Source organism: Emydura macquarii, unplaced genomic scaffold, assembly GCF_026122565.2.
Source record: "Emydura macquarii macquarii isolate MOO-44397 ecotype Brisbane River unplaced genomic scaffold, CSIRO-AGI_Emac_v2 contig_1483, whole genome shotgun sequence".
NCBI lineage: Eukaryota > Metazoa > Chordata > Testudines > Chelidae > Emydura > Emydura macquarii.
Window position 1 is genome coordinate 24142501 of NW_027131620.1, and position 13014 is coordinate 24155514.

At 46.4% G+C, this 13014-nt stretch overlaps 1 protein-coding gene across 1 annotated transcript in view; it reads left to right on the forward strand.

Annotated features, from left to right (window-relative positions):
- LOC137157214 (perilipin-3-like) overlaps positions 1–11442 on the forward strand; it is an 11607-nt gene extending 165 nt beyond the window's left edge. The window contains exons 2-8 of the mRNA XM_067554480.1: positions 2795–2865; positions 3860–4055; positions 5964–6046; positions 7396–7651; positions 9554–9741; positions 10007–10135; positions 10246–11442. Coding sequence (XP_067410581.1) covers positions 2812–2865; positions 3860–4055; positions 5964–6046; positions 7396–7651; positions 9554–9741; positions 10007–10135; positions 10246–10629 — 1290 coding nt within the window. The 5' untranslated portion in view covers positions 2795–2811 and the 3' untranslated portion in view covers positions 10630–11442. The remainder of the gene's footprint in view (positions 1–2794; positions 2866–3859; positions 4056–5963; positions 6047–7395; positions 7652–9553; positions 9742–10006; positions 10136–10245) is intronic.
- The last annotated feature ends 1572 nt before the right edge of the window (positions 11443–13014 follow it).

Below are 13014 nucleotides of genomic sequence, written 5' to 3' on the forward strand. Positions count from 1 at the left end.
AATTAATTGTTTCTCTTTGCTGTACCAAGGCTGGTAAAAGTAGAATAACTGTTTTTAAGCAGAAGGGGTGATTTTTTTTTCTATTGCCATCTCTCTATTAGAGAGAGATACTAACCATGTGCTTTAATGCTCTTAAATTTAAAGGTATTCCTAGGTGCTTGTGTATTAAAGCTTTTGGCTTCCCCAGGAGGTGGTATGTGGGGAATGAAACTGTAGGCTGTCTATGTAACAGCAGGACTGACTTCTTGGGGTGGGGGTGATAAAAGGTTGAAGCATCAAGGGTTCTTTTCTGACCCTTTGCTGTTATCTCCTGTCTTCCTCTGAGGAAGAAAGAGGAGGTGGACTTGTATTACAGCCAGATCCTTTGATTAGAAAGGAGCTAGCAAAAAATGTTAATACCTTGAGGTGGGTGTCTAATTCAGTGACACTTGTGGTGACACTACCTCCTCCATTAAGCTACTGCCTGCCTCTTGTAATGCCCAGCTATCATAACATGAGGCCTTAATAAGGTCCACTGCAGTTACTTTAAAAAAGTGTAGCTTTAATTTTTTTTAACATCCAAGTTTATTTTACAAACTTCTTATTTGGGTTTTGGGCCCTTAGGGTCCAGACTTTCCAGCTTTCCCCAGCAGTCAGTGCTAGAGACTCTTCAAACACAAGCTTAGATCCAATCAATTGCATAGTTCTCACTTGTTGCCTATATTTTGGGAGCCACCCGCTCCCCCCGAACTCAGCACTGTCATGCAAGTGTTGTGGTTGCTGTAATCTCTTAAAATAAATACAGCTGATTTAACACTCCCTGGACTTGGTTTAGAAAGTGAACTGGCCAAAGCACTCTAGCAAATACAGAGATTATGGGAGTAGCCAGTAGATTATGTATGTGAGATGCTGCTCTCAGAGGTTCTGTGTCATGCTTCAAAATACACTTCTGATTTCCTCTAACTTGTCTCATTAACCATTTGTCTAGGTTAACCCAATCAGTGTTTTGATATCTTGCACAGTAAAAAACACCCTACTGTATTAATAAGCTTGTAATTTATAAACTATAACATATGGAGAGAGTAGAGAAACAAGTGACAACACCCTGAAAAGCAGGCTCAAAACATGGCATGATCTGGGAAACCATGCACCTTCCCTGCTGTACTGGGAAAGATGAAGGTTCTCTGTATGTTGATCATGGCTAATCTCAAACTGAGTAGATTCTAAAGTGCCTGACCTTTCAGTGTCTTTCCATTTCTTTTGAAGAACACAATAGACTTAACAGAAATTGGAACACAGGGTGGCGGAGAGACCGTTTAATTCCCATGGCATGACAGAACATGTGCTGAGAGAAGTTGGGTGTTCCCCAAATGCCTGCTGCTTGTGGCCTTATGTCGCTGAGGATTCTACCAGCACATGGGCTGCGTTCCAGATTTCAGAGTTTTTAAACTGAAACCTTACATTTCCTGTGCTCATGTTGTGGTGAAAACCCTTGGTGCAAATGAGGGAGATCTGTGGACAGTCAGAAACACTGATTCTGGGATGTAACTGGACGTGCTCCTGTTGGGTGCTAGTGGTCAGTAAATTTCAGAGTTCTAATCCCATGGGGACTCACTGAAATGATTCTCCCATATCCCCAGGCTGTTGCCTCTACCTCTTCAGATCCCAAAACATCTGGTTTTGTCAATAATGCCCCTTTCTAGTTCTAAAACAAAACATATTGAAATGTAGGGGGAGAGGTGGAAATATGCAATGTACCCTAAACTCAAGCCCATGTGATGAGACAAGGGGACTGACTCTAGCCATATTAAACTAAAAATAAGTTGTTGGGTTTTTTAAGCTGTCTGGACCCTTGGTCCCCCTGAAGAAATGCTTGGGGAGGGTGGTGGGGGGTGAGTTTGCCACAGGCCTGCTAAGCTTTGGTTGTGCTTGCCATGGAAAAAATGGGAGTGGGAAGGCTGAGTAACTTCTCCTTTTCTCCAGTCTGCACTGCTGTGCCTGAGGGCTAGATCTGCTCCTCAATCCCAAGGCCACACTTGCTTCCCCCAGGGGAAGTAGGAGCTGGGGCCTGTGTCCTGGAGGCAAACTGTAATCTGCTGAGCTGTGCAGCCTGCTGCTGTGAGTGCCAGCAGGGGGTGACTGGTGGTGGTGTGCTGTGGTGATCACACTGCACCAGGCCTCAAACCCCAGCACAGAGTGCAAGGATCCCTGGGCTGCCATCCCCTTGGCACAACTAGATCCAGTAAGGGGCAAAAAGGGACTAGGGAAGGTCTAAAATGGGGGTTGAGGGGTGCGGGGGTAACAATCATCAAGGGCAGCAGACCCTGGAGGGGTGGGGAAAGACAGTGGCTCGTCATGGGCCCATCTACTTGAGCTGAGCCCTGGGCTCCAATAGTGAGATGTGCAGAGGAACTCGGCTGTTCCTGCCTGCAGTGTGAGCTTCCCCCCTGGTTGTGCTTTCCCCAGAGCTAGGCCGGCTTTCCTGCTCTCACAGAAATCAGGGTGAGTGTTCCGGGCAGGGGACTGAAGGTGCACTGTGCTTCTTGTACTGCTCTAAGAGCACGAGGACTGCGATGGCTGACATGCTGTCTGGTCAGAGACCTTGAGTACAGACCGGGGGGGCAGGGAATGGTCTGAACAACCCAATGCTACAGGGCAGGTTGCAGACAGTAGCACAACTTGGCTGCTTTCCCAGTGGTACCCCGTTGACTGTAAAGCCACCCTGCAGAAAGGAGGTATGAACAAGCTGCAGTTCTTTGTGTGCTCAGTCTGGGGGCTATAACTTAACTTGGTTTTTTTTTTTCTTCCCTTTCAGGTGCATCCAACTAGAAGATGTCTGACGAGAGCCAAACAAGTGCTACCGCCCCTGAGAGCGAGGAGCAGCAGGTAACTTCCACAGCACGTGTGCGATACTGATCTGCGCTATGACCAACTAATGGAGGCTGCTTAGTCCTTCACCAGTGTCTAGACATGCAGTCCTTACTCCCTGTCATAGTGACACAAGGATCTTTCTTTTGCTCCTTCCTGAACCGGTGCCTGATGGTCTGCTAGCAGTGGTGTCTTCCATTTGGGCACAAAAGGTTATACTGCCTATTGTGGTCAGTGGAACTCCATGGAGTCCCAGATTCTCCACTAAACTGCAGCAGCTGTATGCTGATGGTTGAGTGGAGAATGATGCCAGTGTGATTGACAGGTGTGCTATTTGAGCCAAAATACCAATTTGGCCAATGCTCCTGATCATCTGAGCACCCCCTGGTACCTTTATCATATACAGCATTGGCCACTTCTGTTGTAACTCTTGAACTACATGCATGTGGATTGTGGAGAGCTTGTAAGGTGCTTTTTGGCTCCACTTTAGCCATTGCTTGCCCTAGGTAAAATGACAAGCCTTGGTGACTCTTCCTGGCTTGCTAGCTGTTTGAGAGATTAGTAAGAACTAGCTCTAAATCTGCCACCCCACACAACTTTCCCATGTCACTTCCCTCCCACTTTTTCTTTCTATCGCTGCTGGGAACTAGTCATCTGGCCATCCTCTGTTCTGAGACAGGCTTTTGGAGCATGCTGTAATGTAATCTGTCAATGACACTGATATGTACTTTTTCATTTGAGCCTCTAGCAGTATGTCTTGCAACATACCTGTGTGCCTCAAACTAGAGGCAGAAATGGGGAAGGTGTTCCTGCCTTAATCAGGCTCATCTGTGGTATGTGTAAAACTGAGTGATGGGGAATACCTGGAGAGTGGCCTCTTTATGGGAAGAAGGTTTACAAGGCAGGGGATCTATGACCTCAAGTGTTGCCTAGTGAAGGTGGTAAAAGCAAACTGACTCTGCTATGGATTGTGTCTTACTTCATTTGTGTGACTGCTCTTCTGTCGTATTAGAACACAGTGAATCAAGTGGCTGGTCTGCCCTTGTTAAAGTCTACATATGACATGGTGTCCTCTGTCCTGGCCTCTGCCAAAGAAACCCACCCATCGATCAAATCTGTCTGCGAGGCAGCAGAGAAAGGAGCAAAGGCAGTGGCTGATGCTGCTGTAACTAGTGCACAGCCATTCCTGACCAAGCTGGAGCCTCAGAGTGAGTAAGCCATGGGCCAGCACTGGCCTTGCCTTTTGTAAGGCATAGGGTGAGCACATGGGTCCTTGGAGTGTGGTGATGGGTAGGCTGTGTGCAGGAGGGAAACTGCTCCAATTTTGAAGAGTAGTAATTTTGTGCGAGCTACTTCTGAAAGAGCTTGAAGAACAAGTCTTATCTGGAAAGGTCATGTTCTAAATCTCCTCTTCAGTGTGGGCATGTTGTACAAAGTGGTAGTGGTGAACAGTACAGCCTGCCCCCACCCACCCCCAATGTTCAACAATATTTGTCTGCTTCAATGTTTGTGCAGGGAGGGGGTCTGTGTAGGCACTTCTTAGACGCTCAATGTCAGGAGGACCTCAAAAGAGCTGGAAGCTAAAACCACAGCAGACTGAAGGAGGGGTTCTAGGCATAGCAAGCCTGTAGAGTAAGGCACCCACTTACCCTGGAGATCATTCATGAAACTCAAGGTGCCAAGGGAGGAGATCTCTTCCACACTAGAGGCATGCAAAGAGGTTGTATGGAGCACTGAACACCATAACTAGGAGACTATGGACATGAAGGAGAAGCTGCTGTTCAGAGAAGTAGGCAATGGAGGTAGCTTTCTCAGCAGTATATTGAGAAGACTAAATGGGGGGGTGGGTGAGAATCAGGTCTGGTAGAGAAGGTGGCTGCTGAATAGTGTGGGAGTGTCTTGGGCAGGGTGTGCACTGAGGGGCCCTAGGTCTATGGAGAGGAAAACAGACTCCCTTTTTTGGAGGGGAGAGGCAAAAGATTAAGGGCTAGACTTTTTATTTAAAAAAAAAAAAAAAAAAATGCTGAACACTCACATCTGAGCCCATGTCTTTCAAAAGTGCTGAACATCTGCCAGCCCCTCACTGAGACTCATCAGAACTGTTTGGCTGCTGAGATCTCCCAAAAACATGGTTCTAGATGTATATCATGGGCAAACCTTTCTGTGAGTCCTTGCTGCACTAGTGTAGGCAGCTCTGACTTCTGGCATCCCCTGTTAGGAGTGCTAGTTCCACAGCCATTCATCCCTCCTTGCAAACAAGGTTTTCTGGCCACCAGATGCTGCTAGTGGCAGATGAAGGTACACTGGCCAAGATTGCTGGACACCTGAGCTGCCTAAGACCTCTCCCCTTCCTCTGGAGAATGCACCTCAGACACTTGCTTATCCAGCTGCTCAAGGCATAAAGAACATTTCCACTATTGGGTTCCTATATCCATGGCTTCTCCACATTGATTTCAAAGAGCTCTTCATGCAGAGTATTTGAAGCACTGAACTAGTAAATATTGGGCTCTTACCACTAGTCATAAAGACAGTAGAGCAGCAGCATTAGGCTGAGTGAGAACACCATCCTGTATGGGGAGGAATATTACCTGAAATAACACTTCTCTGGGAGGCTCTTGACAGAACTCTTGTGTCCAGTGTCTTGCACTTGCCATTTGAGCTGATGGAACTCGAATTTCTGTTCTGTAGGAAACTGATGGTTTCATATTGGAATGAAAGAAAACATTTGCAGGAAATAAACTTTTAATCCAAACAGTTTTATTTCAAAATATTGAAATGACTTTATGGGAGATTAAATTAAGCATGTTTTGATTAATACAGCAAATTTTAGAACCTAAAAGTGCAACACCCTTATTATAAAAATCTGTTTAACTTGACAATCTGTTCCACAAAACACTGAGGTTTTTTGTTTGAACATACATTTCTTGAGGGAAAACTTCCATTGACAATTTTGATCAGTTCTATTCAAGCAGCCTAGTTTTAATCCCAACTGGATAATTTCCTGGTTCTCTAGCATATGAAATGACTGATTCTCTCTAGCATTGTGTAAAACAAACTCTCTAGCATATACCCTCCTGTAAACTTGAAGACTACATGCTTTCATATCTTCTCTCTAGTTGCAACTGCAGAGGAGTCTGGTTCTCAGGACCTGGAGAAACTGAAGGAGAAGCTGCCAGTCCTCCAACTGCCAGCTGATAAGGTAACTACTACTTGTGGGTGGAAAGGTCTAGCTCTAGTTCATGTTCTAGAGAACTAGCTCAGAGCTGCCTCTGAGTCTTGAGGCTAGTTGTAATTCTCAGCAAATATCCAGTTATTGCTGCCTAGAATAAAATAATGGGACCCTTTCAGGAGCTACTTGGAGTGGGACAAATAATTAACTGAGCAAACTTTAGTTCTTACTGTCTGAATGTCCCACAAATCGTGTTCCTTGCTCACTTTACTTAAAATTACATGAAGATTACCAGTTGCTCTGTAGGTAACAAAGTTGACCCACAAAGGCTATAAAACCAAAACTAGGATTCATGCCCTCTTCTGCTGCTTTATGATGGAAGAACTGAGGCTTTTCTGAACTTCTTATTATATCCGTGTCTGGTCCTGGTTTAGCTGGGGGAGCTGTTAAATGTTGGCAGTGTAGAGGTTCAGTCCCGGGCTGAAGCCAACTCCACAAGTGGGGAGGATCCTAGAGCCCAGGATCCAGCTTGAACCCAAACATTAACACTGGAATTAACCTTGAGCCCCACAAGCCTTAGGCAGTAGATGTTAAATTGCAGGGTAAATCTGTCAGGAGTGCTAACATTAGATGGGGAAGGGGAAATAAACAGCCTCCTTTAAGGATTTGTGCACTTAGTCTTATTAAAAAGAACTCTCTCTCCCCCTCAGCTGCACAAATTCAGTTCTCTGGACTCTTGCAGTGATTCACTAATTTCTCAGGCCAGATGAAACCTGAATTTCTCCCATTTAAAAAAAATTCCTCCCTAAAACTCCTCAGTCCTCTTAGGCATCCTAAAGTAGCCCAAAAAAAGCACAAGCCCAGTGTCATCTGGACACCTATTGGTTTAGTTCACACAAAGTACTCTATGTAAGCTGTCTTGGTTAGGCATGTAGGCCACATGGTGTCTATCATCCCTGATCAATTACATGTACTGCTAGCTTCAGGCTCTCTGAAGGTATTGAAGTTTAATGTGAAATTTGCTCTGTGCAAATTTTTGCAATAGCTGCTGTTTCTGTAAACATTCCTGCACTAAAATTCACTAGGAATATGGCGGGGAGCAAAGAGTTAAAGCCACTAACAAAGTTAGTGTAAGGAACTTTCATGAGCAGCCATTGATGGACTCAATGGGACTTTTACTGAAGTGCTTGTGGAAAATCCCACCTACAACCTCCAGCGGTATTTGCTCCATCTCATTCTCCTGCCCAGAGTCCATCTCTTATCAGGCTATAAAACCAACTCTGGAGATGTTGGATTAGTCTCCTCCAAGTCCAAGGTCCTGTAGTACAGCACCAGCATAGGTAGAAACCTCAAGTTGGTATAAAACTTTCTTTCCCTAGGATCTGTCAGACTCCAAAGAGCTGGTAGTGTCCAAAGATGTGGATGCTAAGGAAACTGCAAGCAGTAGAATGGCTGAGGTTGTAGATGTGACCAAGGAGACTCTTCAGGGAAGCCTGGAGGCTGCCAGATCAATGGTGATGAGCACAGTCCTGGGCACCAGACTGGGTCAAATGGCCATGAGTGGAGTGGAAGCTGTGCTGGAGAAATCTGAAGAACTGGTGGATCACTACCTCCCTCTCACAGATGAGGAACTAGGTCAGAACACCTGCATGACCCTGAACTACAAATAGTAGATTAGTGTCCCTTCTTCCACTAAATAACTTTCCTATATGGGGTGGGAACAGGAGGCTGGGGGGGGAGGGAGTGGTGGCTATTTATGCAGCAGGCTTGCTGAAGGCCCAACTATTGTTACCTGCACCAGCAGTCTCACATTTGGAAATGGAGAAACTGCTAGCTCACATGAGGCATAGTGAGGGGTTAAAACATCAACACTAGCATAATCACTACCCACCAAATATCTTCCATCCTAACTTTCCAGGCCAGGGAAAGCAGCCCTGTATGATGCACTTCTTTCAAGGTATTCTTGAAGAGATGAGGTTGAGTGTGCTCTAAAGTGGTCACTTTTAATTACATTCCTTGGCTTTGCAGGCCTAGCCCAGAGAGCAATACTAATCTCTCAGTTCTGGATCTGCTGCTGGAGAAAAGGGGCATGTTTTTTTGGAGGTAGCAGAAGAAGCTAGGCCATATTTTCAAGGCTTCTAATGACCCACAAGCCTCTCCAAAAAGTAGGCCAACAACTGAGTTTTGAGGATGTTCACACTCTCTAAATCACTAGAAGGAAGCCATGCTGGAGGGGTGGAGAATCTTCTAGGTCAAAACCCTAGAGTGAAGCAAAGAATAACTTTAGATCAAGAAAGTCATGTTATGCCTAAAGGAGACCTTTTAGTGTTAAAGTGACTGATTCTTCACCATAGTTACTACTATCTTGCAACAAGAACTTCAGTTGGTGAAGCTATCTTGTCTTTTTACCCATGAGCCAAGCTGAAAGCTAGAGTATTCAGGAAACCCTGCTGTTTCTTTCCTCTAGTGATCTGTACATGCAGCTAAGCAACTGGGTCCAACTATGAAAACTGTGGGTAAACTTGCACACCAGCAACCTGTGAGGGACAGACTTTCAGCATCTGGGGTTAAAATCAACAAACAGGTGCATTGACCATGGGAGGGTAATTCAGACCTCTGTTCTGAATGCCTGAAGTTCATGTCTGAGATCTTATTTTTGCAGAATGCAAATGGACACTTTTAAAAGTCTTTGTACATCAACACTGGAATCAGACCCATAGCATGGCTGCTGCCAGCCTGGGCCAGCTGCCTCAGTCTGCAGAGCTAAACGGCAGTGTAGATGTTCAGGCTCTAAGACTGCACAAGTGGGGAGGATCCCAGAGCCTGGGATCCAGGCTGAGCCCAGACAACCACACTGCATTTAACCTGTCCTGGAGCCTGAGCCCTGCAAGCCTCTGGCAGCATGTGTTAAATTGCAGGGTAAATTATCTTTTTGGGGGGCCTGACACCCAGGCTTAGCAGACCAGATGCATTCTGCAATGGGGACTCTGAACAAAACTACCTTAAGTAAAGGGCTGGAGCAGGGAATCACACTGGGACTGATGTCTCTGTCCTTTCTGCAGTTGCTTTGAATCCCTTCCATTCCTCTAGCTGGGGTGTGGAAGGCTGGCTGGCTGCCATATTTGGTCACACTTGGATCAATGGAAGAGTTGGTGTAAGTTGAGAACACCCAGCTGAAATAGTGTAGATACCTGTCCTGCAGCACAGGCTTTAGTCTTAATTCTGACTGAGGTGGTGGACAAGTTATAGCTATCTCAAATATGTGGAACCATCAGTGCACTTGCCACTTACACACTCAAAGATGACCTAGGAGGCAGTAACTTTGAATGACATCTCCCTTATGTCCCAAACAATTTCATGGGGGAAGATTCCTCCAGTCAGCTATTGCAGGGAATAGAATGTCCCATTTGGGCTGATGTCTGAACCTAAACCCCTGGTTACTCAGGTCAAGGGATGACTTCTGCAGAGTAAGTGGCTCATGGTGACACCACACCCTTCCACCTAGATGGTGACTGACCTTGTTCTCCTTGCCTCCAGCTAAGCTTGCAGAATCCATGGAGGAGGCTGAAGGGGCTGCCGTCCAGCAGCAGGGCTACTTTGTGCGACTGGGCTCCTTGTCTGCTCAGCTCCGCCAGCGTGCCTACCAGCATTCCTTGGGCAAAGTGAGACAGGCCAAGAAGGGCATGCAGGAGTCCTTCCTACAGTTCCATGAAGTCCTTGACGTGGTAAGAACGCTGTTCCCTCATCTCCTTGTTGAGCATCCTGCCCCACCACTACTTATTGGAAAGAACACTTTCCACAGGTCTCTCCAAGAGGCTCACTGAGGGTGCAATGGGGGAATAGCTGTATTGTCCCATCAGTGCTCCTATGTCTAGCAGCATCTTTAAAGATGACAATCCAGTATAAAGTGGCTTAGTCATGCTAAATATTCAAGTAGTTGTCATAATGGAGATTGAGCCTCTGCTCCTCACTAATTCTGTCCCCTTCTAGATTAACTCGATCAGGCAAAATGTTGACCAGAAGCTTCAGGATGGCCAGCAGAAGCTGCACCAGATGTGGCTGGATTGGAGCAGCAAGCAGCCAGAAGGAAGCCATGATGCAGCTGCTACAGAACCAGAGGTATTGGACTAATGGAGAGCAGTACTGTACTGGGACGTCACTGCAGAGAAAGCCTAGACCATAGTTCACTCCAACAGGTCTTCTAAAATTGTTCATTTGCTTCCTTACAGCAGGTGGAGTCACGTACTCTGGCCATGTCTCATAGCATCACTCAGCAGCTGCAGGACACCTGTCAAACCCTGATGGCCAGCATCCATGGCCTCCCCTCCAGCCTTCAGGAGAAGGTGCACCAGGTTCTCCAGAACTTAGAAGAGCTCCAAAATTCTTTCTTTGCTGCCAAGTCCTTCCAGGACCTGCCCAGTGCCACCCTGACCCAGAGCCAGGAGAAGATGACCAAAGCCCAAGAATATATAGATGAGCTGCTGGAGTATGTAGAGCACAACACTCCTCTTTCCTGGCTTGTAGGACCCTTCACTCCATCTGCTAGGGCCTTTGTAGCCTCACAAGAGGTTGCTGAGAAGGAGGAGGTGGCAGAAAAGGAGGATGCAGACTAGAGACCACATTAGGTCTGTACTTATCAAGGTCTCTGGGAAGTGTCTAATATGTAAAGGGTAGAAGTTTGTTTGGTTTTTTTTTTTCTTCCTGGGGAGGAGTGGGGACTACCTTCTCTGGCCAGCACTAGTATCAGACCTTAAACCCAGCTGACTGTTTTTAGGTGGATGCTTTGGAAACAGCAAGAACAGGCTTATAGCAATAGACCTTCAAGCCTGTTAAAAGTAGGTAGGTGTTGCACTGAATAGCTTCCCTCTAATCCGCTTAGAGACAGTGTATGATGCAGAATCTCTTTAACAAAAAATAAAGCATTATGGTGTTGAAATGCTGTCAGTCTTTGGCTATCCTCTCTTGTTAATGTCCTTGGAACAAACATTGCAGTAGGGAGGTGACAGCACAGAACAAACTACGTCTTGTCTGCAGATGTGTGTTCTACCCACTAAACCACCTTGCCTAGGACTGCCCCAACATTCCTGGCCCCAGCAGCTTCTGGTGGTGTCCTATTCCTCCTCCTCCCACCCCCCGGGAGGGGAAACCATCTGTGTTGCATTCTCTTCCCTCTCTGTGCACTACACAATCTCTGAACTATGACTCTGGCAATATTTAGTCCTGTCCCAATGGCAGGCTTAAAAGTCTATACTCAAAAGAAACCTCCAGCATGCCTTCAGAACTGAAAAGGATGCTTCTGTTAGACAGGACCTACAGGGCTTCCTTCAACCTGGGGTAAATCCTGAGGTACTAGGTCTCTCCAAGTTACCTCATATTACTGTTCTGTGACCGAGACTGTGCTCTCTGTCTGGATCCTGTAAGTTAGTCTTGGCTTGTAACCCATTTGGGCTCTATGCAAAGAACCATTAAAGCTGAAGCTTTCCCAAGGATGGATAGAGTGGTCTCCTCCTGCATCCTGTGTAGTGAAAGTTGTAGTGGCAATTTTGCTAACTGGCCTCCATAATTCATGACTAATGATAGCAGATCTTTAGAAACTGAGCTGAGGAAAACAGCTGTCTTCCTTACAGCTCCAGGCTTTCAGAAGCTGCTTAGTTGAGATAAGAACACAGACAGAATAAGAGGGCAGTTGTGTGACCTAAATTTCCTCTTTAACCTTTCTCTACAGAACTCCTCTTCTGCAGATCACACAACCACAGTTCCATAGCGGAGATGAATCAGATTCCTTGAGTCTGACTCTTGCAACTGGGGCTCATTTTGTGGGGGGCGGGGGGATTTCAACATAATAGTGCTTGCAGGAAAGGTGAGATTGTGTTCAGCTTCTGCAGCTAGCTTTTGAGAACACCAAGGATTTTTCTAGTTTTGGAAACCATTATATATAACCCAGTACTCCTTGCAAAGCCCTTTTTTCTCTCTCTCTCTCGCCTTCTCTTCTCTCCCTTCCCTCCTCCCCCTTCTTTCTACTTGTCTTTAATTGTTTGAAATATTCAGCTTTTACTATCAAAGTCTCCACTTGAGGAGGAGAGCTCCATGCAGAGGTAGGGCACTGTGCAGACTACTGGGTTAGTGACACAAGGGTGTGCTGAAAGGCATAGCTTAGTGGCTCATAGGTCATAAGCTCCTTCCCCTGCAACCATCAGTTCAAACCTGTGTGGTGGTCTGTTCTATATAGCTTCTTATACCAGATGCATCACCATAGTAGCTCAGCTGAGCTTTTTAACACAGCTGAGTCTGATCTCATTTAATATTGCCTGAGCAAAGGGTTTGGGCCAACCCTCAGGTGTTTGAGGGTATTCACTAACTACTTAGCAGGTCCCTGGGTGCCGGCAGGCCAACACGCACTCTGGGCTGGTCTACATTTACCTGGAGATTTGGTGGCAGTTGATGGGAGTTACGTAAGCTATGCAGAGTAGTTTGTGTAACTCACGTTGACTGCACTGCTTCCCTTCTGTGCACGGTCTGCGCTGCACCCATGGGAACAGCGTTCCCCTCGACACCGCTAGGCTACTTGAGGGGGTGGTTTACCAGCATCAACTTCCTGATCAAGTGAGCGGGTCTACACTGACCACCCAATTGATCCAGAAAGATCGATCTGGCAGCAGCGAATTTGCCACCATCAGTATAGACTCAGCCTAAAGCTGATCGTGGAGAGACTGGTGGAGGAGCAGAGAGTTGGGCGTTGCTCAGGCAGGCTGCACAGCAGAGAACTTGTCAAACCCATCCTGAGCTGGATCTGTTTTAAGGGATGATGTTTTCCTGATTTGGGGCAGTGCAGCATTTAACCTGTGTGCAGGCTACTGAGCTAGAATTCTGTCTTTCTGACACAGCTGAATCAGGGTCTGGGCCTATGCACGGCAGGTTTGACCAAACTCCTTCAGGCCAAGTTAGCCAGCTCAGTTTTTTTTAAACAGATCCGCTCCCTGCATGCAAGATCTCTGTGA